Raw genomic sequence first — 27,807 nt, forward strand, 5'->3', positions numbered from 1 at the left:
AGAGAAACAGTGTTATGTAAATAGCCTATCTCTGGGAGTGGGGTGTGTTTGGGGTGTGGTGATAGCATGCTTAAAAACAGGGCAGCTGCCTTGAAGTTTGTCCTTGTAGTGTTCCTGAAATAATTTAATAAAGTAGAGCTGTTCACTGCAATGCGTCCAGAACCCAGTTTTTTTTTTTTTTTGGTAAACAAATTTTATTTTCAGGAATACAACATGTAAAATTAAATCATTTCATTCTTTCAATTGTCTACCCCATTCCCAGTTCCTCCCCTCCCTCCATTGGCTTCCCACAATGCTTCCACCCCTGCTCCAAATTGCTTCATATCATCAACAATATCAGTTTCTTATCATTACAATCTAAAGATAACATCATTTGACTTAATATTGGTCTAAACATATTAAGTTTTGTTTCACATCCCAGTTCTTTTCCAGATATATTTTAAAGTCACTCCATTCTTGAAAAAACACGTCATCTTCTTTGTTGTTCAATTTCTTCGTAATTTTGTCCATCTCTGCCATGAACAGAACTTTTTGTATCCAGTCCTCAATTTCTGGTACTTTCTCTGTTTTCCAAAATTGTGCATAAATCATTCTCGCTGTTGTGATTAAGTACCAGAATAAAGTCTTTTTAGTTGTATTGACTTCTTCCATTTTCAATCCTAAAAGCAGAATTTCCGGTGCCTTTTTAAAAGAGCATTTCAAAATTTTTTGCATTTCATTGTGGACTTTTGTCCAAAAGTCAACTGCTTTCTCACAAGTCCACCACATGTGGTAAAATGAGCCTTCATGGCTTTTACATTTCCAACACTTATTTGACATATTCTGGTTCATATTTGCAATTTTTTTCGGAGTCATGTACCACCTATACATCATTTTATAACAATTCTCTCTAACATTGGTACAAGGCGATATCTTAATAGAATTTTTCCACAAATATTCCCAGGTTTCAATAGCCACTTCCGTATTCATATTTATCGCCCATTTTATCATTTGCCCTTTTACAGTCTCATCTTCAGTATACCATTTTAGTAACACTTTATACATTTTAGAGATATTTTTTCCCCCTTCACTCTCCCAAATCATTTCAATCTCATTTTTTTCCTCTCTAAAACCATAGTTTCTTTTGTCTGATCTAAAAAGGTCAAAAATCTGCATATATTTCAGCCATTCATAATCATATTCAATTTCATTCTGCTTTTTCATTACCCATTCTGTTCCCACTTTTTTAATTAGATCTTTATATGGCAACCAATCTTTATCTCTATGTCTTGAGTAAGATGTTAACACTTCCACTGGTACAATCCACAATGGTCTTACATCACAAAAGTATTTTTTATACCTCATCCATACCACAAATAGTGCTTTTCTTACCACATGAAGCTTAAAAAAGCTATCCATTTTTGTTTTGTCATACCATAAATATGCATGCCAACCAAATCTACAATCATGGCCTTCTAACCCCAGTAACTTATCATTTTCTAATTTCACCCATTGTTCCATCCAGGTTAGACAGACCGCTTCATAATATAGTCTAAGATTTGGTAATTGTAACCCACCTCTATCTTTGGCATCACAAAGAATTTTCATCTTGATTCGCGGTTTCTTGCCTGCCCAAACAAACTTTGATAGTTCTTGTTGCCACTTAAGTAGCAAATCTGTCTTACTAAGTATTGGTATTGTTTGGAACAGGAACATCAAACGTGGTAGGACATTCATTTTTATGACTGATATTCTTCCCATCAGTGACAAATTCATTTTGTCCCATTTCTTAAAGTCTTGAGTTAACTTAGTCCATAGTTTTTCATAATTGTTCTTATATAAGTCTATATTTCTTGCAGTTAACTCAATACCAAGATATTTAGTCTTTTTTACTACTTCACATTGTACCAGGTCTTGCAGTTCCATTTGTTTTTGTTTCGTCATGTTTTTGCAAATAAGCTTCGTCTTGTTCTTATTGACATAAAATCCGGCCAATTCTCCAAAGTCCTTTATTTTTTGGAATAGTAACGGTAATTTGTCTGTCGGGTTTTGCACAATGAACATTACATCGTCAGCAAATGCTCGATATTTGTATTTAAGTCCTTTGTGTGTCAATCCCGTTATCTCTTGATCTTGCTGTATTTTTTGTAGAAGTATCTCCAACACCCAGATAAATAATAACGGTGATAGGGGACAACCCTGTCTGGTGCCTTTCTGTACCTTGAAGCTATCTGTCAGTTCTTTGTTTACATTCAGTTTAGCTCTTTGTTCAGAATAGATAGCTTCAATGCAATTTCTGAAGTGTTGTCCCACTTCTATTTTTTCCATCATTTGCAGCATAAACTTCCAGTTAAGATTGTCAAATGCCTTTTCGGCATCGATAAATAAAAAAGCTACTTCTTGTTCAGGGTGTTTCTCATAATATTCAATTGCGTCCATTACTATTCTTACATTGTCTCTGATCTGTCTCTTTGGTAAAAAACCAGCTTGGTCTTCTGAAATCACTGTTTGTAAATAGTTTTTCACCCTCTCTGCAATAATTTTTGCAAAAATCTTGTAATCATTATTCAAAAGAGAAATTGGCCTATAGTTTTTCACATTCGTTGGTTCTTGTCCTTCCTTTGGTATTAATGAAATAATTGCTTCTTTCCAAGAGTCTGGCACCTTCTTACTCTCACGTATATCGTTGGATAAAGCTTCCATGACCGGAACAATTTCTTCTTTCATTTTTTTATAAAACTTTGCGGTAAATCCGTCCGGTCCTGGCGCCTTCCCCAACTTCGCTTCTTCAATTGCCTTCCTCACTTCTTCTTTTTGAATTTGGCCATTCAGTAATTCCTGAAATTCGTTGCTTATTTTAAGTAACGGAACCTTGTCCAAATATTTTTTAATCTTCTCAAGATCTGTTCTATTTGCTTGGAATAATTTAGCATAATACTTGAAGAAACTTCTCTTTATGCCAGTAGGGTCAACGAATTCTTTTCCTTCTTCTATTATTTTGGTTATCATTCTTCTTTCTTTTCTAGCCTTAAGTTGCCACGCTAAAAATTTCCCCGGTTTATTTGCCCCTTCAAAAGATTTTTGCTGTAGCCTCTTTAAATTCCAATAGAGCTCCTGGTTTAAAGTTTCATTCAGTTGTTCTTTCAACAACTGTAATTCTCGAATAATCTTCTTTTTCCCTGGTTTCTTCTTTAATTCTTTTTCTTTTTGTGATATTTTTTCCAACACTACTGTTTGTTTTTGAAATTTTTCCTTCTTTTGCTTCGCATTTTGAGAGATGAGAATCCCTCTCATCACTGCTTTATACGCATCCCACACCACCTGAATTGGGGTCTCTTTATTCAGATTTTGTTGGAAAAATTGCTTTGTTTCTTCCTTTAACATTTCAGTTACATCTTTTTTATCCAACAAATCTTCATTAATTCTCCAAAGAAAGGATTTGTTCCTTTCTATAGAAGTCCACAAAACAGGGTTGTGGTCGGAATTACATCTTGGCAAAATTTCAATTTTATGTGTTTTCATTGACAATTCTTCTGACATCCAAATCATATCAATTCTGGAAAAAGAGCAATGTCTATTGGAATAAAAAGTAAAATCCTTCTGCGTCGGGTTCCATTTCCTCCATACATCCTCTAGTTTTTCCTGCTTGACTATTTCAAAAAAGTTCTTTGGCAATTTTCCACTAATTTCGTTGCCTTTTTGTGATCTTCTATCCAAACGGTCCACAGTTCCGTTAAAATCTCCGACCAAAATGACTTGTTCATAGGTTTGTCCTTGTAGATGTTCAGTTAAGTCCTTAAAGAATTTTTCTTTTGCTCCATTGGGTGCGTATAGATTGATCACCAATGTCTTTTTCTGTTGGATCAAAACTTCCACACCCACATATCTTCCATCCAAGTCTTTAAAAATTTCTTTAGGTTGTAAATCCTTTTTCACATATGTCACAACTCCTTTTTTCTTGTTTGAGGCCGAAGAATAAAATTCTAATCCAAATTTGACATTTTTTAAATATTTAGTATCGGAATTTCTAATATGAGTTTCTTGCAAGCATATCACATTACAGTTTTGTTTTTGTATCCAATGATTGATTCTTTTTCTCTTATTTGGTGAATTTAGTCCATTCACATTCCATGACAACAATTTGTAATCCATTGTAAATTTTAAGTTAAATTTCTCCAAAGGCATCTAAATTGTCTGCCTTAAATTTATATAAGTCCGTCACCGATCTGATCTGGACCCTCCCACTTTTGTAAGTAAAGGATAAGCCTTGTGGAATCTCCCATCTGTATCTGATATTCAAGGTCTTCAGTTTGTCAGCCAGAGGTTTATACCTTTTTCTATCTTGCAATACTGCTCGTGGGAGCTCTCTCATCACCATGATCTTGTTCCCTTCAATTTCGAACGGGACGGTAAATTGTTTCTTAAAGATGTCTTCTGTTGTTGCTCTTGTTACAAATTGTACAATTACATCCCTTGGTAAATTTTTCTTTTCCGCAATTCTGGAGTTCACTCTGTATATCAAATCAAAATCTGCTTCCATTGTTCCCTCTTCCTCTTCCAAGTACAAAGTGATCGCTTTTATCATTTCCTCTCTTATGTTTTCATTCTCTTTTTCTTTGATACCTCTAAATCTCAAATGAGTTTGCATTCTTCTGAACTCCATCATTGTTTCAGATCTCCTAAATTGCTGAGTCAAAGAATCCTGTTTCTCTTCCAATTGTTGCATTTTTTCCTCTGTCTCTGTAGTTTTGGTTGCACTAGCCTGTATTTCTTTTCTGACTCCATCTAATTCTTGCTTGATTGAAGTAATTTCTGTTGTAACCAATTCTTTTAATGCTGCTACATTTTTCTCCTGGGCTTCTTCAATTTGTTTCAAGTGTATCTGAGTTTGCTTTGCCATTTGCTCTTCCAGTTGCTGCTCCATATGTTTTTCTTGCACCCCCAACCTTTTCTCAATCTGCTCACCCATGGCCTGAATCGCCTCCATCATTCTTTTCTCCATCAATTCCATGGCTGCATACAATTCTTTCTTATCCTTCTCCCTCTCTTTTGACATTTTAGGGGTTGATGTTGAGCCTGTCCTTGGTCTCACAACTGGTTGAACGTCAGGGTCAGAATTGGTTCGTTTCGGTGCCCTTCTGGTCTCCGTTTTGGCGATTTCTCTGCGGTGCGCAAACTTACACAACAAGTTGTTTCTTCTAGAAGATAAGCTTTCGATTGTCCAAATGCGTCTATTTGCGCTTTCAAAAATCTTCTAAAAGGTCTTTAAAAATCAAATTAAGTTAAAGTCCTCCTCAAAATGTCGGGCACAACTTCTCTATGGTAATTAGGGATAGAGTAGGTCGGTTTGGCGTTCTGCAGGTCCCGTCTGTTCGCATACACTCACATCCGGTCCTGCAGTTTGAAGAGTCCGAGTTTCTTCCTGTTGATTGTTACCCTTCTAGGATATCTTCTCACTGCTCAACCTACTCGGAATACTTTGCCGGTTACACCAACCTACATCTTCCCGCGATACTGTTCGTCAGTTTCGGTTTTTTCTGCTGCGCGCTCAGCTCCGTCCTCACCGCAGGAATGTTAAACAAAATGCTTTTTTGCTGTTTTATAGCCTTCAATCAACTATTTCTTTGCCGGAATCAGAGTTCTGGGAATATTAATTCTTTATCCGCTCATCCGCTTGATTCAATTTATTTTTTAACGCAGTTCAGGTAAGCGGCACGTTTATTGTTATCTACACGATCAAAACGGGCTTTCGCATTGCTTCTTTTCACTCACTGTTGTTGCCCATCTTCAAGAGGTCGGCTGATGGAGAATTTAAACCGGTACACCGGCTCGAACGGCTGCTGGAGAGTTGCTCGGCAATTGCCTTCTTCGCGGGAGGAGATCAAAGCCTGTTTCCGCTTCTTCCGAAGCGGAATCACGCCAACCTAACACTCCCTTTTAGGCGCTGCTGCCTGCTTGTCCCCCCCCCTCGCTGGGGAGCGATGCGCTGGGCTAGAAACTGCCCAAACTGTCAAAAGCAGCTGTCGCCCACTTCGCACAAAAGTGAAAGTGCGTCAGTCCTCCATCTTGGCTCGACCGGAAGCCCCAGAACCCAGTTTTTAACAGCGGATAATATCATTTATAATAAATACAATTAGAATTTAAAATTTAAAACACAGAACAATATAAAACACTAAAATTAGTAGTTACAACTAAAACAGAGATTCAGCTGGCTATAAAGGGTTCTGGCCCATTGATATGGATGGAATAGTAGCCAGCTATCAGTGGGTAGATGACAGTAACCTCAGAGAGGCCATGTATGGGCGCCCTCTGCCTCAGCCAAAGGTCTGGTGGAAAAGCTCCGTCTTGCAGGCCCTGCGGAACTGAAGAAGATCCCACAGGGCCCTGATCTCAGTAGGGAGTATGTTCCACCAGGCTGGGGCCAGGTCAGTGAAAGCCCTGGCCCTGGTTGAGGCAAGACAGACGTCCCTCGGGCCAGGGACCACCAGGAGGTGTTGATCTTTAGAGTGTAGCGCTCTCCAGGACATATACAGGAAGAGGCGGTCCCTTAGATATGTTGGTCCCAGGCCGTGTAAGGCTTTGAGGGTCATTACCAACACCTTGAAGTAAATCCAGTACTCAACTGGCAGCCAATGCAGTTGGCGACACACAAGCCAAACGTGAGCCCGCACAGGTGTCAATGTCAGCAAGCATGCCACAATTTCCAGGTCAGCCTCAAGGGCAAGCCTGCTAGAGTGAATTGCAGTAATCAAGCTTGGAAGTGACCATTGCATGGGTCACTGTAGCCAAGTCCTGGGGGGAGAGATAGGGCTTCAGTGACCTAATCTGCCTAAGATGGAAAAATGCAGATCTGACAACTGCTGCAACCTGGGCCTCCATAGAGAGAAAGGCATCCAGTGTTACTCCCAGGCTCCTCACTGTCTGGGCCAGCACTAAAGGCGCCTCTTCTGGTGTGGGTAGCCTGGTGCCCACATCTATCCCCCCCCGAATCAGGTACAGGACCTCCGTCTTTGATGGATTTAACTTCAACCGACTCTGCCGCAACCAACCACAGTGTCCAATGCCTCAGCCAAATTTTCAGGCATATTGATATCAACCCAGCCCATAGCTCCGGACTAACTGGGTGAGGGGGCACATATAGATGTTAATTAATATTGGTGAGGGGATTGCCCCCATGGCACTCCACATTCCACTGGATATTGTGGAGAGACCCTCTCGCCAAGCGCCACCCTCTGTCCCTGACCATGGAGAAAGGAGGAAAACCATTTCAAGGTAGTCCCCTGAAGCCCTGCATCAGCGAAGCGGTGGGTTAACAGGTCATAGTCGACTATATTGAATGCTGCCATTAGATCTAATAACAACAGCAGTGCCGATCCGTCCCGATCCAGATCTCTATGGAGATCATCTGTAAGGGCAACTAGAGCCGTCTCCATCCCATGGTCAGGGCGAAAACCGGACTGGAAGGGATCAAGGATGGAAATGTAATCCAGGAAAGCCTGGAGTTGTTCAGCCACCTTACCCATGAACAGTAAATTCAATACTGGGCGGTAGTTGGTCAGGACCGTAGGGTCCAGTGATGGCTTTTCCAAGAGTGGGCAAACCACTGCCTCCTTCAGAGCCTCCGGGAAAGTCCCAGTAGAAATGGATAGACTGGGGATTTCTCCCAGAGAGACCCGAATGCTCTCCCCACAGGCTTTCACCAGCCAGAAAGAGTATGGGTCAAAGAGGCAGGTAGTAGGCCTCATCACTACCAGGAGCCTGTCAACTTCCTCCCGGGAGAGTCGATTGAAGTGGTCCAATATTGGACCAGAAGATGGACAAAGGGCTTCCAGTTCCCTTACTGTCTCAACAGTGATCGGGAGGTCCTGGCGAAGTGTCATGATCTTATCTGTGAAATAGCTCGCAAATGCCTCATAGCCAATAGCCAATTCCCTACTACTTGATCTGCCCCGTGGCAGAGTCTTAATAGACCAAATAATTCTAAGTAACTGAGCCAGGCGCAAGCTCACAGATGCAATGGAGGCCGCATAGAAATCCTTTTTTGTGACCTTCACTGCCATCTCATAGGCTTTCATAAACGTCCTATGGGTTGTTCGTGACACCTCGTCACGAGTATGCTGCCACTTCTGCTCTAGCTGTCTTCGATCTTGCTTCATCCTCCACTGCTCCATGGTATACCACAGTGCTGCTTTGGTGCGAGGGTGTAGAGGATGCCGGGGGGGTGATCTTGTCAATGGCTTCAGAGAGCTGGATATCCCAGTCCTCTACCAGCTCATCCAACGAGCCACCAGGGGGCATTGGATCCCGCAGAACTTCCTGAAGCCAACTAGGGTCCATTTGGCTCCACGGGTGAGCATAAATACACTCGCCGCCTAAACGGGGAAGGCATGGCATGCTCAGCCGGACCTTCAGGGCGAAGTGGTGAGACCATGGAACTACATTCATAGTTATCAGATCCACACATATCCCCATCCCCAAAATCAAATCCAGCATGTTGCCTGCTTGGTGCGTGGGAGTCGCTACAAACTGGGAGAGGTCCAGTGCTTCCCCTAGCCTGGGAAGATGCTGCATCATCGGCATGGACATTGAAGTCACCCAGGACCAAGAGTCTGGGATATTCCAATGTCCAGCCTGATACAGCATCTAACAGGGTATCTGCCAGTGCGTTAGGCAGTCAGTACACCAGCCAGATAACCAAACTCTCCTCAACATCACATGCTAGGTCAACACATTCAAAGCTGGAGATTGTCGGGGCAGGGAGTGACCTGAAGCAACAAAATTCATGGATAAGCAAAGCCATCCCCCCCCCCGCCCATACATCCGAGACTGGTGAAAGACTGAGAACCCTAGAAAGTATTCCAAGAATTTGGAAGTGGCACAAGCCACTCTCCCTCCCATAAATACAGTGTGGGTGTGGGTTGAGAGGCTCAACTCAATCCTACATCTGCCTACCTTTTGCATCAGGACTTATCCATGCCATGCTGGGATATCATCCCGTCACAGAAGCACAGGCAGGACTTGACACAAAAAGTAGATGGGGTTAGGTAAACCAGCTATTATGTGAAGATCTTCACACAAAAGCTGGACAGTCATCTGTTGGTCATGATCCAGCTTTGGATCTCCCTCACTGAGTAGGGATTGGAATAGATGGCTTCTAAGGTCCCCTTTGACTCTGGGGATCCTCACTTCCATGGTGAGAGCAAGCTTAACACATTTACTGGAGAATTCTGGTGCAGTTCTCGGCTAAAGAACTTCCCAAATCTTGGCAGATATGGCCATCCCCCCCCCCCACCGGACTATGAACTTTAAAAAAAAGTTCTCATAAGCAAAGTGCTCTTCTCCCTTTCTTGAATGTTTATGAATTTGTAATTTATATAGAACACTTATTATTCATTATTAATATTCTATTATTTGTGTATATAGCACATGCAGGGTGGGAAGTCAGCATGGTATAACCCGATCTCATCAGATCCCAGAAGCTAAACAGGCGACCACCAAGAACAACTCTGTAGAGGAAGATAATAGCAAACCACCTTTGCGTCTCACTTGCTTTGAAAGCCCCTTGCTGGGATTGCCATAAATCAGCTGTGACTTAACAGCACTGTACACACACATAGCACATGTAATGTACAACACAATTTACAAAAATATTTGGCTTGTTAATTGTACTGGCTTTATAACACTTATCGTGAGATTGTCCAATTGTATCTGGCATAAGAAGAACAGGCTTTACTTGTGACAAGCACAGATTGTAAAATACTAGGCAAATGTGGGCATTTTTTTTTAAAAAAATGTCCAACAATGGTATTTCTCATAGACTATATGACACTTGAAGCTTCCTGCAGGATTTCAGCATTCAAAAAGGCATACTAAGATCATAATGCTGAATTCTGATGTAAAAGAACTCATTACTGCCTCACCTGTGGCAAGTAATACTACACTGCTTTGTGTGGACAAAAGTGCTATTAACGCAGTCTAAATGTTCACTGTTGTGTGATTTAGTTTTTGTTTGTTTTTTACCATGTCTGGATTTACTCAGAGTGCATTTATTACAGAACCAAACACCATCACAGATAGGCTTAACAGAACTCATTTGTGGATTTTGACTGATGAACCAGATGGTTTTGCTAGTTTTTACACTTGTTGAAAGGTCCAAAAGAGTGTAATTATTTAATGACATAAGCAGTTGAATTAAGCAAAAAGTTAACTCTTTAGTATTATAAACCACTAGAACACAAGTTGTCATCATCACTTCTCAAAGTAAACAAAAGATCTATCCAAATGAGCATGCTCTACTTCTTTGACTATACTGTTCTTGTAAATACACTGGCCCAAATCCAAAGAGTTACTTTAGGTATGTTTAAGACGTTGCAAGTTTCTCATATGATTTTATACTTTGCACACAAGAACTCAAAAGTCTTATCGCAAGCTACTTTTCAAAAGCACACTGCAACATGAGGGCTCCGGAACACTACTCCAGAACTGTAGATCTTCTAAGGCCTCCCATTGACTGACTAGAAAGAGATACACAGTTCACTGGAAACTGGCCTTGCGGCTGTTACAATACCCAGCAGTCAATTCTGATCATCAAAGACATTTTACTCAGATTGATCCGAGTCTGCAAGGCCTACTTCCAGTCAAATGTGTGCAATGGACAAGATCTTACGGCATAACATAGATCTTACTGCATAGGCAAATACTGCCACTTGGAAAGTTGAAAAGGCACTGAATTGCATGCACTGGTCACTGTATGTGTTCTAGTATTTACTGAACATAGTATAAAAACGAAAGCTTTGCTGCCTCCTTTTATTCCAAAAGCAACACTCAGTGCTTAAGCAGGTTAAAATTAAATGTGAGAATATACTTACCACAACGGCCGTCTTTCTCCACGCATTAAATGGTAACTACATCTCAGAGGCAGATTTGTCACAGGAGGAATATTATTATAAACGCTCCAGAAAATCTAAAGAGAATGATAACGGTGTTATAAATCCACATACGACGGAGAACAGAACAATGTTTCCCTTTTTTGGCTTGGGACGCGGCACTGGAAATATCTCGTGCGCAAGCTCCTTTAAAGAGAATGGCAGCAGCACAAGGCATTAGAGCTATACCTTGGTGTGTTCCCATTCTTAAACAAAGTTCTGCAAAGGCAAGAAAGGAAGTAACTAGCCTGTAAGAAACCTTCTGTAATGTAGCACTTTCAGTGTCCTCATACGTGAGGTAAACTTGTGAGTTTTAACAAAACTTCTCCTTAATGCCTTCTTTGAAAGATCAACTAATTGTCCATCCTACCTAAATATAGGTGCTTTGATTTGAATTAATGAGATATACCGTTCATGTACCTCTACAGACTGCCCTGGCTGACTCTCAGTTTAGCAGATTGCAGTGAAGCCTAGTTTTTGGTGCTATAACTCAGCTAGATTTCAAACTTTTTAATTACAGAAATTTACAATTACACAGAAGAGGAAAAACCCACCCTGTATATAAAATCTTAATCCTGCTAAAACAGATCCGTATATTCTGATATTACCATCTCCAAGTTTGCATGTCACTCAAAAGCTGGCTCTCAGGCTTTGATTGCTGGAACAACAGTGCAGTGTAGGGAGTCCCAGCCTACTTTTCTGTTATGAGAGGAAATACAAGGTCCCCAAGAAAAGGACTTTTTGTGTATATGCTGACACAAGGTGGCCTGGATGACCCCTTCCAACTCTGTTATTCTATGTTTCTAAATAAGTGAGGCTTAGAATTTAAAAATGCTAAAACTAGTTATGTTCCACTTCAGAGGCAGTTTATGCTGATCCTGAAACATCTATCAGTGTTGGGGGTATTGGCCTCGACAACGACTGGCTGGTTTTATGCAGTACCTTCTATTTGGTTTGTCTCTCAGTGTTCAACTAGGCAGAAAGGTAAGCAATATAATCCCTGTGAAAGAATCTATTTAATTTTTAACTTAAGGTAAGATCTTGGATCACTGTGACTCTAACGTGAAAATAAGTTGTTCTAATTTGCAACATCTTAATTTTTTACCTGTACAGTTTGTACTGTATAGATCTTCTTTAAATTTGATGCACATTCAGCTGCTGTTGTACCAGGAAGAGACCTTTAAAAAAAGGTGGGTTGGGGAGAAAATATTAATTAAATAAGAAGTATGATAAATGTACTTATCAAACACTTTAAAATGTTAAATGTACATATATTATACGCACAATTTTAAATATAAAAAAACAATGCACATGAAAACTAGAAAAATCATTTCTAGTTATTTAAAACTGCTTTAAATATTTAAAAGAGCTTTAAATATTAAGATGTAGAAGAGGATTGCTACGTTGCCACTCACACTATGCACATTGATTAATAATGTTAAAGTGGCAAAGTAAACATTGTATCAAATAGGCATACGAGTATGCTTCCCTGGTGTGAAAGGATGCCACAGCTTTGATGAGTACTGATTTTATTCAAGGCTATTTGACTAATACATTCTTTGGGGGCAGCTGGAAAGGAACAATATAATTCAAACATTTTTATTTTTTTTAGGTTATACAGTTATGAAGGCTGAAATCTGACATAGGCTGCTTCAATCTGATTTAATTCAGTGGGATCTAAGCAGCCAGCTGTAAACAGGACAGCAGGTGAATGTGGAACAAGTCATCATGAGAGAAACGATGTATCTTCAAGTTGATTTTGTCCACAGCTACTCTTTTATGCAAATTAATTAGCAATCTTAAGTGATGGTTTGGCTTCATTATTAGTTTATCACAGCAATTTTAAAAAGTCTGTGTTTCCTGCTCAAGGATTACAAAACGTTCCGGTCATGCAAACATTTTAAATAATTTTTGTATTAATTTCAGACATAAACCACTAGATGGCAACATAGTACAAATCTAGCATGACCTCACATAATGACTTAAATCAAACAAATCCACACACTGGTTAAGAGAGGCTAGTTTAATCAGTAATCGTGATATTTTTATTTCAAGAGAAAATATTTGTTTTATTTATGGAAATGCTGAAACATATGGAAAGCCGCAAACCATGCACATATTTTTCCCTGCACTGACACAGTACAGCCCTGTTCAATCTCAACCACAAATACAGCCCCAAATGCTTTTTTTATAGACCAAGCCCATGGTAAAAGATAACCATGGTTATCTCCAGATAAACCATGCCACGTTTATGTGCATGATTCACTTGTGGACCTCCCCACAAGCATTCTGGACAACAGAGAGCCACTAACCCTGGTGCATATGAAATGCGCTTGATATGCAACATTAATCTTCACTGAGACTACAACTGGCAGGCAGTACTTCAAGATGAACTTCCTGAGCAAGGATGTACCACTATGATCAGTAGAAGTGTTGGATTTAGATTCAATTCTTGCTCAGCCAGCATGGTGTAGAGGTTAACAGTGGTGGACTCTAATCTGGAGAACCGGGTTTGACTACCCACTCCTTCAAATGAAGCCTGCTGGGTGACCTTGGGCCAGTCACAGTTCCCTCAGAACTCTCTCAGCCCCACCTACCTCATAAAGTGACTGCTGTGGGGAGGGGGAGGGAATGTGATCGTAAGCCACTTTTGATATAAAAACCTATTCTTCTTCTTGAGAGCTAGGGTGGTGTAGTGGTTAGAGAGACTAGGAACTGGGAGACCCAGGTTCAAATCTCCCCCTGCCATGGAAGGCTGCTGGGTGACCTTGGGCCAGACATACACTCTCAGCCTAACCCACCTCACAGGGTTGTTGTGAGGATAAAAAAGAACAACATAAGCTGTGCTGGGTCCCCTCTGGGAGAAAGGCGGGGAATAAATGAAGTAAATAAATAAAGCTAGTGAATTACAAATGTCAATAAGCATGCTTTTTACTGCTTAGCTGCCATTCCCCAATCTGTAAAAGGAGAACACTGCTGCTGTAAGAATAAAGAAGATAAAAATGTTCAAGACATCATAAATGTTCTACAGCAGTGAATAATGCTGGTACAAGTGACTCTCTTTGCGTCTTCAAAAAGAGTCATATCCTCAGGCTCCATAGACTACATTATCTTTCTTAGCAGAACAGCCAAGATGAATGTATATCTGAGCTATTTATCTGCTACTAACAGCAACTTCGTCATTCCCACACCAGTACAGACGGCAGAGATAATGCCTGTGTTCAATCTCTGCAAAGATTCTGCGTACTCCCTTTTTGGAATATTTGTGACACTGGGATGAGTTACATTCCTATAAAACAGCATATTTGTAAGAGCTGCCAGGGAGACGAGACCTGGATTTAGGGTCCCCCTCCCAAATAGGTGATGAGCAATGTCAACAGTGCCAGGCACGCACCACCCAGTGCTGCATGCGCAGTTCTCTGGACTGGGGTTCTTATTTTTAGTTCTTTATCTATGCAGTGGTAAGACATCCAATATATTTGTGGAAGGCATGAAGCTCTTAACTATCAAGCTGTTTTTAAAGTATGAGGGGAAGGCTTATTTTCAGTAATTTGTCTCACACAATATATGCCCTTTGTTGTACAGGGAACAGAGTGCTGCTGAATCGTCTTATGAGACTCTAAAGTAGAGACAAATCCATAGTCCAGCACCCCTCCCAGGTAAGGGAGCAGGGAACATATGCATAATAAAAGACACTGTGTTTTTAATACTTAATGGTCTAAGAGTCAAGACTCAAATCAGTTATCAGAGAATGTATGGGCATACTGTTTCAGATAATCTGCCTTAACCAACCCCAAAAACATATTGTTAGGCTTATTAAAATGAAAGGATACAGCTGAAAACACCACACTGCCAACTACAGTTTTAAGTTCTGTAGGGGGGGAAAGTGAAATTAAGTTGTATGAAACAGATCACAAAAGGAAAGTCAGTCTGGGGAAGTGGTCACAGTGTGGGACCCAAATTCAGATATCTACTCAGTCAGGAAGCTCAGTGGGTGACTTTCTTTCAGCCTAATTTACCTCACAAGGTTATTATAAAATGGGGAAGGAAGAACTATGCAACTCAGCCTGTGCTCCTTGGCAGAAAGGTAGGATATAAATGGACTAGGCAGATAGAAGCTCATACTTGGTTGTAAAAAGTAGCAAGATAATAAAGCTATGGATAATCTGGGGACAGTGGAGGGGACTGAGTCATTCTGTGGCATACAGGATTTTTAAACTGTTTCATAAGAATGACATTCTGCCACTGGATACAAATGGCACAAAAATACAGTTAAGAAGAAGAAGAAGAGAAGAAGAAGAGATTGGATTTATACCCTGCCCTTCACTTGGAGTCTCAGAGCGGTTTACAAACTCCTTTCCCTTCCCCTCCCCACAACAGACACCCTGTGAGGTGGGTGGGGCTGAGAGAACTCTGACAGAAACTGCTCTTTTTCAAGGACAGCTGTGCCAGAGCTTGTGACTGACCCAAGGTCACATCAGCAGGTGCAAGTGGAGGAGTGGGGAATCAAACCCGGTTCTCCCAGATTAGAGTCCGCACACTTAACCACTACACCAAACAGTGTTACTTGGGTCAGTTGAGTGGCTTATCATCATCAGTAGCCTGACTCAACAAGACTCTACTTCAGAGCAAGAGGTTTTGAATTTAACCCTACTAAGTTTTCCCATATCTAAATGCACAAAGTAAACTCCCTCATTTAACAACCTTCACACTTGTTCTTGGCCCTGACAGATAATGTCAGCATCCAGCTCTGACCGTTCTAGTCTTTAGGCAACTAGCCTAGAAAATTATTTTCCAGTAGCACCTGACATCATTTAAGCTTTGTTTACTGGATGTTTTTTGTTCTCCTCTGAGCCTTTGGCAGTTATAACATCATTATTTTCTTTTAGCTGATTGATTTAAATTGTTTTTATTCTTGTAGATCAGTTAGCCAAAAAGAGAGAGCAAGAGATAAGCATTTAACACTGCAATTCTAAACACAGTTACACCCTTGTAAGCCCATTGACTATGGCTTGGATCCAATGTCTTAATCTTTTTCTTAAATGGCACTTCCTCTGATGGAGAAAAGATGTCCTGTATCTAACAGAGGAAGCAGAAGAAAGCCACTGGATCTAACCCTGTATCTCCTTCAGATGATGTTATGGAACACACAATGGATGCACTGTACAACCTATACGCCTCCTCTCTTCCCATCTCTTATTAAAGTAGTGGCCTGAAACACATTGATGCATAATGAGCTTCATTCTATTCACAGTAGATAAAAAAGGAGTTCTTCTGCTGCACAAGAACTCATAAGTACACCTTAGCACTGGTACTCAGACATTTATTGCCTCTGTAGATGGAAGTTCCCTTTAGTTAACATGGTTGGTAGCCATTGATGGAACTCTCCTCCATGAATCTGTCCAACCCCCTTTTGAAATGACCTATGCTTGTGGCCATCATTAGTTCCACGGGTAAATTACTTGTTGACTAAAATAGTATTTCCTTTTGTTTGTCCTGAACCTATTTCCCAACAAACTCATTGGGTATCCCTGAGTAGGGATGGGCACAAACTGGCTCACATGCCAAAATTCAGGCCAAACTTGGGCCAGTTCAGATCCCAGGAACCCAGGGAAGGAACCTTCCCCAAACATTTACCGGACTTTTGGCCGGTTTGGTTGTTTGGGCCAGCCATTTAAACCTAACAGCTGAGTTGGTCCACAGCTGGGAGAAAGGTGGAAGGAAAGTCCCTTTCAGGACGGTTTCCACCCCCTTTCTCCCAGCCGCAGCTGGGAGAAAGGGGGAACTGAACTTGCTGGACCAGCTCAGTTTGGATGGAGGCCGTTTGGGTTGGGTCAGTTTGAGGTTCGGTTTGTGGGCCGCCCCGAACTGCCGTTTTTATCTTTGTGCCCATCCCTACCCCTGAGTACCAGCATTACAGGGAGAAAAGCTCTCGCTATCCATTTTCTTCTTTCCTCTTTGCATTATTTTATAAACCAATATCATGTCCTCCCACCAGCTGCCCTTTTTTCTCAAGTAAAAAGTCCCAGACTCTCCAGCCTTTCCTCATAGAAAAGGTGCTCAAATCTCTTGATCATCCTGGTTGCCCTCTCCTGTACTTTTCCCAGCTCTTTATGATAACCCAACATGTTTCAAGAGACATGAACAGCATGTTATCTGATGGTTCATCACGTTTCAGGGGACTATCATTTTCTGTATCTAGATATGTCAACTGGAGATTTATCATTAACTTTAGAGGAATGGATTAAAGTCCACCAGTGGTCATGGATGAACACTCCTACCTCAATAGGAGCGTCTAACAAACTGAAATATTACACTTTCAAAAGAGCTTACTGAGAAGCAGAAGGTGGAAGAGAGCAGCCAGAAGACTCGTATCAGCAGAAGACATTTAGTCAATATACTGTAACACCTCAACTGCTTGGAGGAGCATTTAATGATACAAGCATAGTTGTCTGAATCTATCCTAAGAATTCCACAGTGAAAAGTCCTGTTGAAAACTTCAAATTATATTAAGTTATTTCACCACAACTTCACTGTTCAAATATTACAACATTTCATTGCAAGTTCAGCGTCCAGAATCACTGATAGCAGAGTGTACGTCTGGGCCAAGTTTTGTGGTATGGTTCCTATTCATTTTCTCTCTTGTAAGTAATTAATGTAGTTATGCTGCATGAACTCCCATCAAGTTGGTTGCCAACTAATCACTTTCTCCATGATGCTTTCAAAGCTCTCACTCTTTTGACATTAATAACAGGACAAATGCCAGACCACCTGAACAGGCATGGGCCTCGGGGATCAGCAATTTTAGAAATATTAATGAAATAAGGACACAGCTTTATCACAGGCTTATAGTCTTGCATGCTACTGACGGGCCAAAGAATTTAAAGGATCATGAGGTGCTGTAAGGTGAAGCAAAGACATTCAATTTTGAAGGAATAATCATCAAACTCAAGTATCATATACTGAACTGTGTATAAGACACAAGTAATGAATGACACCCTAACTCACCTTTCACGATAAGAGGAAAGGAAGTCATACACAAAATATATTGGGCTGCATGTGTTCTACATCACAGACTTTTTCCAAGGTTTTTCTCCCAAATTCCTCATGAGTACACTTAATGCAGAATTACAGTATGATGTTCTATAGAGTGGTATGGTTGATTTCTTGGACAGAATTCTATGAAATTTGTACAGTTGGAAAAGACAATAATGCTAGGGAAAACTGAAGGCAGTAGGAAAAGAGGAAGACCCAACACATGATGGATTGACTCAATAAAGGAAGCCATGGCAATCAGTTTGCAAGATCTAAGCAAGGCTGTTATTGATAGGGCATTTTGGAGGTCATTAATTCGGAAGGGGAACACATGGACCATCCCCTCTAGAAGTACACATATTCAGCTGAAGGTTGGAACAGAACATATGAACATACAACTGTGATAGGGCATGCATGGGAACCAGCAAGTTGTATGTACCCTGGCTCTATTCCAACTTTCAGCGGCATGCGTGGAGGTTGGAGTGGGAATATGTAGTGCTGTGATTTATGTCTGAAAAGGACTACGGTCTCTGCTTTTTCCATACACATCAACATTTGATATTTAAAAGGAGATAGGTTTACATCCTACCACCACTGGGACTTGCACCTGAGTTCAAATCCTGCCTCTACTATGGAATCACTGTGCCGCATCAGACAAGCCCCTCCACCTTCAGCCTCAATCCCCAATCTGTAAACTGGGAATTAAAAACAATCCCCTTCTAATAGCCCAAAGCAATCATAGGGCTTGCCATAGCACCTTCTTTCCCCCATTCTATTGCTTTCTTCAACTGTTCTTCCTCTTTTATTCCTTTTTTACATGGCTTAATGTTTCCCTATCTTTCTTCCTTCTGATTTGCTTTCTGTTTCCTTCTCTTCTAACCCCCCCTTACTACTATGCTTCCCTTCCCTCTCTGCAGCATGTGGACCTCTAAAAGTCACTGGAAATTGCTTTAGTTCAAACTCATGCCTAGCCTAGGACATCTCTAAGCTACACACCTTGCATTCAGAAGGTGGATCCCATCCTATTGCAGTCCCTGGGGTAAGAAAGCCATAGATAACAAACGTAAGGGGAAGAGAGGGACATGAAATGATTAAAAGATAAAGAGCTACCAATCTGTTGGGTGACTAACAGTGCAGTCTGAAGAACACCTTCCTGACAGTAAGCCCAACTGAGTAGACCTGTTTAGGATTCCGAGTAGACCTGTTTAGGATTATACTGTAAGAAACTTTGTCCAGCAAACTGCTGTATCCCTGAACAAACAATGAAACCAATATGGTGAAGCCCTGCGTGTACACTCTGACACCTACAGGCACAGGTGACTTGCAGCTCAGCCATTTAAATTGATTCTGTTTTTTTATTTGGCAGTGAAAGAGGGTGAACATCATGCTTTTCTCTTTCTCCCAGAAGCCAGACTTAATTATATGGTTGCCACTGGTGACAGGGTTACTGCAATTTTGCACCCCTTGGGGGCTGGTTGTAGTAACAGATTGTGAGGATAATGTTTTCCAAATTTGGCCACAGGTGTGTTTTTTCCTTGTTTTGTTTTTAATCATTGTTACTTTGTGTATTCTGGGGGAGAGATGAAATATTTTGGGATAAACTCCAACGCAATTAAAGTTAGAACTCTTGGTGAAGTTCACTAGGCAAGTGAATTTCACACTGTGGCTTGTTAACCCTTTCTCTGTTCATCTTACTTCAAAGGGTGGCTTTAAGAATAAATTAAATGCTAGATTGTTACAAGCTCTGTTCTTTAAAGAGAATGTAGGACAAAAATCTAAATAAAGATGTAATAAATAATCTAAACGTTAACCGCCCTTTTCGTTGCCCTGGGGTAGGTATGTGACAGGTGAATGTACCTTAACTATCATGTTTTCCCATCACATCAATTCAACCTATTGCCCTGATGGGGGCAAGCAATAGGAAACTGAAACACACCTTTTATATCTTTGGAAAGATAATTTGTGTTGTCTTCAACATGCAGAATATGTCCCCCTGCTAACATCTGTCCCTGTGTATAAAGGAGGAAAAATGCTTGCATTTATGACCAAGCAAAGCTGTTAGGGTGAAAAATGGTTAAATGTTAAGTCAGGGGTGTCAAACATGTGGCCCGGGGGCCAGATCAGGCCCCCAGAGGTCTTTTATCAAGCCTGCGGTGGAACTGGCTATCTTCTGCTTCTTCTTCCAGTTCTGCTGCTGCTGCATCATTGTAGGTTTGCAGCTTACACCTGAACAGCATACCTGAACAGCATACTCAAGATTGCAACAGCACAGACATTTTGATTTAATAATTCAGAGCAAGAAGTGTCAGTTATCAGACACTGTTTAAGAAACAAAATATTGCAAGAGTGCTAATGTTTTAAGCATGTTTTTATTTTAAGTAAAAAACCCCAACCTTTGTGTTTGTGTCCTTTATAAAGTTTATATCTCCACCACCTATCATTACATTTTATGACACACATGGCCCGGCCCAACAAGGTCTCATTTATGTCAGATCCAGCCCTCATAAGAAATGAGTTTGACACCCCTGTGTTAAGTGGTTATGACTAACAGTACCCTCCACTACCACTTCACAACAATGAGAGGTCACTGTAGTTTTACCTTAAGTGCAGGTCTGCAGAGCCACAGACAAGATTTTTAGAAAACCACTCATTTATGCCTCTGGGCAATTTGGGTAGGAAATCTGTTAGATTGGAAATCTGTTAGACTGGAGATTGTCTGCTTCCCCCCGCCCCTCCTTTCAGGCTATCAATATGCCACAAATGATTATGAATGGGTTAATAAAAATTGCTGTGGGCTAGTGACTTTTATGGACTAATATGAAAGGCTTCAACATGCTACAAGCTAAAGTCCCACACTAGCCCCCCCCCCCCAAGTCATCAACTGCTGTCAAAGGTGGGCTTACAGCACTGGAGTCCTTCCCAGTATACCTATACCATGTGGACATGGTAACCGTTACATGTAGCAAAGTTACCCTCAGAGGGATAGACTAGATATGTTAGACTGTAATTCACCCTAACAATTCCAATGACTAGCTGGATGTCAGATACAGTTGACTGGCTCAGCTCATCAGGAGATAGAAGACACCCGTCAAGAAGGACCGGCCGATACAAGAACCAAGGAGACAGGAAGAGCAAGGAAACAAAGAAGAGAGACACGGAGGAAGTGGAGCACAGAAGACAACAAACCAACAGCGAGGGAAGAGGAAGGAACACGGGACCAGACAGAAGGGCTGCCGGAAGAGATGCTACAGTGTCACTATGGCTTTAAGTGGGAGGGGTATAGGTTGATGGGAATAAAGAGGAGAATGATCTCAGCCGGTGAGGACGAAACAAAGAATGGATCAGCTGTGAAGTAACGCTGACCAGGAGTTTTCGCCCTAATAAAAAGGAGCCCCAACCATTGAGAGGGGGGGCCAGAAGGTTCTGAGGTGTGAGAAACATCATACCTCAAATTCCAACGCCTCAATCCTCCCACTGAAGCTAGTACAACCACAGCAACGAACGAAAAGAAAATCGTGACACTGGACTTTAGAAGCAGAATAAGAGGGCAGGCACTAAAAGGCAATTCTAGCACACTCTATAACAGTGATTGCTGAATTAATACGAGAGTGATGGTAAGAATGGTGTAGAATTATGACTTTTGTGGATTCTGCATTGTTCTGTACCAGTAATTATGTAATTTCTTGTATCAACTCAAAAGGCAACACCAACCCTGGGGCACACCTGGAAAGCAGCATTTTATTTTTAGTCAAAGCGTAGTAAGAAAAGATTACATGATTTTTTTTTTAAAGTGACAGCTATGGTGTTAGAAAAATAATAACATAACTGCGTACTGATTTAAAAACCCCACTGCTTCTTCTGACATTTATCGTGCTATCCACATTGCTGCATGATATCATGTTGCCACACAATGCAGACAAAGCATTCCACAGGAAGTCATCATGACCACGGTGTGTGTTCCTTCCCTCCAATAGACTCTACTCTCCTGTAACCAGCTACTGCATACAACGTAGAGGCAAAATTTCCCACAGTCAGTTATAAGCAAAGTTATACCTTTCTAAGTCTACTGAAGCCAATGGGCGCAGAATGCTGTAACTGCATTTAGAATAGTTTCACAGGGTAGCTGTTCTGGTGTGCAGCAGAACAGCTAGGTTCCAGTCCAGTAGCACTTTTGAGACCAATAAGATTTGGTGTGTGTGTGTGTGTGGGGAATGAGCATTCAAGAGTCAACGCTTCATTCATCAGACACTTAGGATGTGCTCAGGATGGCACTCTTAGTAGCACAACCCAAGCTTTATGCATACTGTTGACACGTATGCTCATTTACATGTTTACTTTAAGAACCTACATTATCTGAACCTCATCATCAGCCTCCTGAGTCCTGACTATTTCAATTTATTATCTATACATCTCATGTTACCGTATACATGAATAAAAGCATTTCCTATGACTTTCTGATTTTCTATCGAAACCATGCAGCTATCCACCAGTTTAGCTATTGGAACGGGTTTGTCCTTTGCATCTCGCTTCATCTTGTGAAGGCTCCTCTTACAAAAGACAGGTATAGTTAGCAGTCAGTCTGTTTCACAACAACTGACTGGTTAAGGCAAGAATTATTTCTCAATGGTAATGTTTATTTTAAGCACTAGAATTGATCATGGATGGAACCAGAGAATCCATTAGCCTCTTTCAAAGAGCTTCCCTCCGGTACAAGAAACCTTTCTTCGGCAGAAGACCCTCTTCCACTGCTCCATAAATGGGAAGGAGTTGTAAGATTCATCCCCACAGTTCCAAGTACCTTATGCCACTACGGCTAAGCTTGTTGATAGTCATCTGAAACAATCATTACAGGTCCAATGAATCAATTTGATACTGAGGACACTCTCAACTGCAGACTAAAGTTGTGTCTTTCCTGGCTTGGTTTTAAACTTAATAAAGGCATCTGACTGGTCATTGCTCAAAGTAGTGTTGTTCAGTCGCACAGTCGAGTCCGACTCTTTGTGACCCCATGGACCATATCATGCCAGGCCCTTCTGTCTTCCGCTATCCTCTGGAGTTTGCTCAATTTCATGTTTGTTGAATCGGTAACACTGTCTAACCATCTCATCCTTTGCTATCCCCTTCTTCTGTTACCTTCAAAAGTAACAAAAGTGCTCAAAGTAGACTATGGGATTTAATTGGCCTTTGGTCTGATCTTGTTATGTTTTCACATTCCTCAAATGTAGGCTGCTGGAATCACTGCAAAGTTTGGCCATGACTTCTGTGTCTACCTATTAAAATATTTTTTAAAAACCTATTCCATCCTGGAAATTATCTAACTTTGGGGTTAGATTTGAAATCCAGGAGGGGGAAACTGGCTCATGACTCTTACCCTGCTACGGTTCACGCTTCCAATTATTAGAACAATTCAAATTACTCAAGGAGAGTTAAGCTGCCCTAAGTAGCTCTCAGGACAATGGCCATAATAATAAGGTAAAGTTTCTGATAGAATAGAACTTGCTTTAGAATTTTGTTTCTTTAAAAATGGGACTCGCAAGTAAATCAGGCTATGGATGGAAAGGCTAGCAGGCTCATAACAGACTGTTCCAGTACAGTAGTACTCAAACTAGGCACAAGTCGAGTGAGGGACTTTCCACTTTTTGCACTTAGTACTGACAGCTGAAACATATGACTTTCATTGGCAGGAGCCCCACACACTCCAGTTTGTGAAGGCCAAATGTAGTGAAGCCTGTGCCACTGAAACATAAGGTCTGGAGAATTTAAACAGCTCCATGGCTATAATCACACAATGTAGCATGAAACAGGAGCCCTAACACTGAATTTGATAGCAGCTATGGACATTCAAGAACAAGTGCTCTTGCTTGTTAAAAAAGGACCAAGTTTCGAGCTCTTTTGTTATGGGGGATGTAAAAAACCCTCAGTTTTTGCCAAATGCTTAGGCAGTGAGAGGGGTACAGATTTTAGAGTTTCTTTCCCAGTTCACTACTCCAAAACATTTTACTCTAGCAAACTGAAAAATCAGAATGTATACAGATAAAATAAGTTTACACATATTCCCCCATTTTACATAATCTACTCCTGAACATGAAGTTAAGCGAACTCCGGAGCACGATGGAAAACAGGATGGCCTGGCGTGATGTGGTCCATGGGGTTGCGAAGAGTTGGACTCGACTGTGCGACTGAACAACAATACTCCTGTTGTATAGTACAATACAGGTTTTCCTCGGTGGAAATCAGACGTGGGTGGAAATCAGAAACTATGGCTTCATGTTAGAAAGCCCAGATCTCTCTAGTGATGTTCACAAAAGAGGTTTATTTCATGCTAAAGTCCTAACCATGACACTGGAAGCACAGTTTCACTGGCAAAGAGTGACCCAAGACATGTCTAGGCTGATCCTGCATTGAGCAGGGGTTTGGACTAGATGGCCTGTATGGCCCCTTCCACCTCTGTGATTCTATGTCATGGCTTCCTTTGCAGCTTGTGAAGCTTCCTGAAGCCTTCTGGGTTTTTTTTCACCCTGAACTATTCCTTACACGCAGGTACCTCTAACTGTGGGGATTTCTTTCTTGTTTCTGCTGTCTGCTTGGTAGTTTCGGATTAAAATGCAGATGGGCTGAAGCATGATGTATTCTGCATCACATTAGGAGCAGGAGCTGGCCTAAATCATCTCACTTTTCAGTTTTATGACTTACTGGTGTCTTCCTTTATTCCACAACAAGCTGTCATGCATGTAGCAAAATAACTGACACAAGATGGCTACACTACAATTCAGATTTGGCTGAGATTAGTTTTGTTTACAGTGAGCCAGGATAGTGACAGCTTCTTGTGTTTAAACACAAAATAAGTGTCTGGGCAGTTGCACTTTAACAGGAAAAAGGGAGCCCAGGTGAGAGCGCAGAACCCTTCCCCTGAACAGTTTTCCTCCCAAGCACTTTTCCCCTTATCCAGGCTATAGTACTAGAAGTTACCTCAGCTGGGTGAGTCAGTGAGAGGGGATGTGGGAAGGTATGAGCTGCCCCACATCTAGTATGGCCCTCAGCATTTTGTTTTGCTAAATCCTTTGGGAGGAAAGGTGGTAATAAAATGTAAGTAACTTTAACAACATTTTGGGCCCCACCTAGCTGATTGGTGGAAGACACTTATGCCCCAAAGACTCATTTCCCCCCTCAGATTACAAAATCAGATCCATGAATGGAAACAAGCCTTTCACCTATTATGAATTTGGACTGAGCAGGTTAGGAGATCATGGAGTTATGAAAAGTGAGGATAAAGAATTCAACGGTTAGAAAAAGAACAAGAAGAAAGATCCTCAGTTTGACTTTGGAAAGGCTGAAGGAGTGGGTCTGGAATGTGACAGATATTGGGAAGAAGACCACACGGCTTTAAAAACTGCTGGAAAATAAACAGTAGGTGAAATTTTAGAGACATGTTCCATCTTTCTAGCGAAACACTTTTTTGTATTCATATGTATGACTTAGACACACACCATATCACTGCTACATTTTTAAAGCCACCCCAAGAGCTTTGTATAGAAAGCTGAGTTGGAAATTTCTTTTTAAAGAGGTAAAACAAATCACTTCTTTGTTTAATCCAGATTAACTACCACACAATTCTTCCATTAAAAGTTAGAATCCCCATGTCACCTAGAAGTATGCACTGAAATGTGATAACAACTGAGTGCAATCCTAAGAAGAGCTATACCCTTCTAAACCCATTAACTTCAATGACGCTAGAAGAGCATAACTCTGTTCAGGATGAGACTGTGAGGATATATAAAGCATTCTGAGGCACAATGCCAATCAAATACACATCCTTAGTTTGCTTTCAGGCCAAAAACAGTGTGTGTGGAAATACTCCATTTTCTCAGCCTAGGGAGCTTATATCTTAGAGACAAAGCTTCCAAAGAGCAGCTAAAGTATTTCCAGAGATAGTTAGCTAGATAAATAATCCTCTTTTGGGTACAGCCAATGGCAGAATCCCAGTGAGACAGATAATGGTAAATTTTAATAATTATGGGGCATTCCCATAATCATTCGTCTTTTCCCAGCAGAGATAAACCTTTCATTAGTATCAACAGCTCCCCTCCCCGGGGGGGGGGAAAGCTAGACTGGTTGAATTTCTACCTACCAAGCAAGACACAAGATCACTCCTGCTGGTGGGGGAGACTCAGCACATGTTCAGAAACACGACTAGTTTCCATGCTGAGTCCACTGGCGTCCTAAAGGCTGCGCCCCATTGAAAACAGGCGCCGGGGCTAAACAATCTTCTCAAATTCAACCTTGCAAATAGGAAGGAAGAGGCACGATGCAGAAAGAAACTGAAAGGGGGTTGTTGGTGGTGGTGGTGGAGGAAGCGGAACACCTAAGAGAAGGTCAAGCGGAGAGAGCCGCCTCGTCTCGAGTATCGGGAATGGAGGGGGAATCGGAGGGCACAATGCGGGAAGAGCGAAAGGGCTGGTGCCGGTTGGAATTGCGAGCGAAGCGGAGCTCCGATCTTTCCCTCTCTCCTCTCTTGACAGAACAGCGGATTGGCAGTGTGGGGGAAGGGCTGAGGAGAAGAGCCCGGCTGGACAAAGGAAGGCCAGTCCCGCTTTCCTCCCCTGCCGGTCCGGCCTAAGGGGCAGCAGCTTCCCGCTCCCCCCCCAGGCCTGCGGCTCCTGACTCCAGGTGCGCGCAAACCCACAGCCGGGCCGGGCCGGTGCTGCCCGCGCTCTCCTCCTCCTTCCCCATCCGGTCTCCCCGCGCACTCACTTGTCGAGCCAGAAGGTCCAAGGCGAGTGGAGCGGGATCCCGCCCGACTCGGTCTCCAGGCCGCTCAGCCGCTGGGGGTCGAGCTCGGCCTCGTCGTCGTCCTCTTGCTGCTGCTGCTGCTGCTGGGGAGGCGGCGGGTGCGGGGGCTCAGGCGGGCCCGGCTGCCGCTCGGGGGGGCTCAGCGCCATTGCCCTGCGCTTCCTTCGGCCCAGGCTGAGTCAGCGCCGCCTCCGTAAGCGAAAGCCCGCCCGCCCTCTCTCTCTCTCTCCCCCTGCCGGAGCTGCATGCACCGCCGGCGGGCAGCAGGGGGCCCTGCCTGGTCGCCGCGACCCCAGCACGGGGAGCAGCTGCAGGCGGGCACGCACCAGAGAGGCGCCAGTTAAAACGTGTTTTAAACAAACGGGCAGGGGGAAGGTGCTGCTCAGTCCCTCCCAGTAATTTTCAGCCTGAACTCTCTCCCTAGAAACTAAAATGACTAAACTGAGGCTTATCCTACTTTGGTCACATTATGAGAAGACAAAACTCACCGGAAAAGAAGATGACCCAGCATGAGATGGATCGACTGGAACGAGGAAGCCGCGGTCCTCCTCAGTTTGCGAGATTTCAGCCGGGTTCTTAACCACTTGACATTTTGGAGGTCATTGATTCATAGGGTCTCCATGAGTGGGAAGCGACTTGATGGCAGTTAACACGCACACTTTTCAGCAGGTGATTTGGGAGATCAGGTTCAAATCCCCACTCTTCATGGAAGCTCACTGGGTGACCTTGCACCAATAGTTCTCTCAGCTTAACCTACCTCTTAGGGCAGTGGTGGCGAACCTATGGCACGGGTGCCAGAGGTGGCACTCAGAGCCCTCGGTGGGCACGGGTGCCATTGCCCCAGCCAGGCCCAGACCCTCATTAAAGTGTCGTATTCTCTGCCAAATAATTTTAAGTAAATGAAAGCATTTGGGATTGCTTTCCTTACTTTGTTTGGATCATCTTAAATTAATGTATGAGTTGTTTTTTCTAAAGTAAAACCTCAGTATTCAGATTAAATTGCCGTGTTGGCCCTTTGCGATAAATAAGTGGGTTTTGGGTCGCAGTTTGAGCACATGGTCTATAAAAGGTTCACCAT

General features: G+C 42.1%; 1 protein-coding gene across 1 annotated transcript in view; it reads right to left on the reverse strand.

The window, feature by feature from the left end:
- EIF4E3 (eukaryotic translation initiation factor 4E family member 3) overlaps window positions 1-26,954 on the reverse strand; it is a 44,515-nt gene extending 17,561 nt beyond the window's left edge. Inside the window, exons 1-3 of the mRNA XM_015411443.1 lie at window positions 26,691-26,954; window positions 12,010-12,082; window positions 10,848-10,942 (exon numbers count right to left, since the gene is read on the reverse strand). Of these exons, the coding sequence (XP_015266929.1) occupies window positions 10,848-10,942; window positions 12,010-12,082; window positions 26,691-26,878 (356 nt within the window). The 5' untranslated portion in view covers window positions 26,879-26,954. The remainder of the gene's footprint in view (window positions 1-10,847; window positions 10,943-12,009; window positions 12,083-26,690) is intronic.
- Window positions 26,955-27,807: the final 853 nt, after the last annotated feature.

Source organism: Gekko japonicus, unplaced genomic scaffold (assembly GCF_001447785.1).
Source record: "Gekko japonicus isolate JY-2015 unplaced genomic scaffold, Gekko_japonicus_V1.1 scaffold3819, whole genome shotgun sequence".
Classification (NCBI taxonomy): domain Eukaryota; kingdom Metazoa; phylum Chordata; class Lepidosauria; order Squamata; family Gekkonidae; genus Gekko; species Gekko japonicus.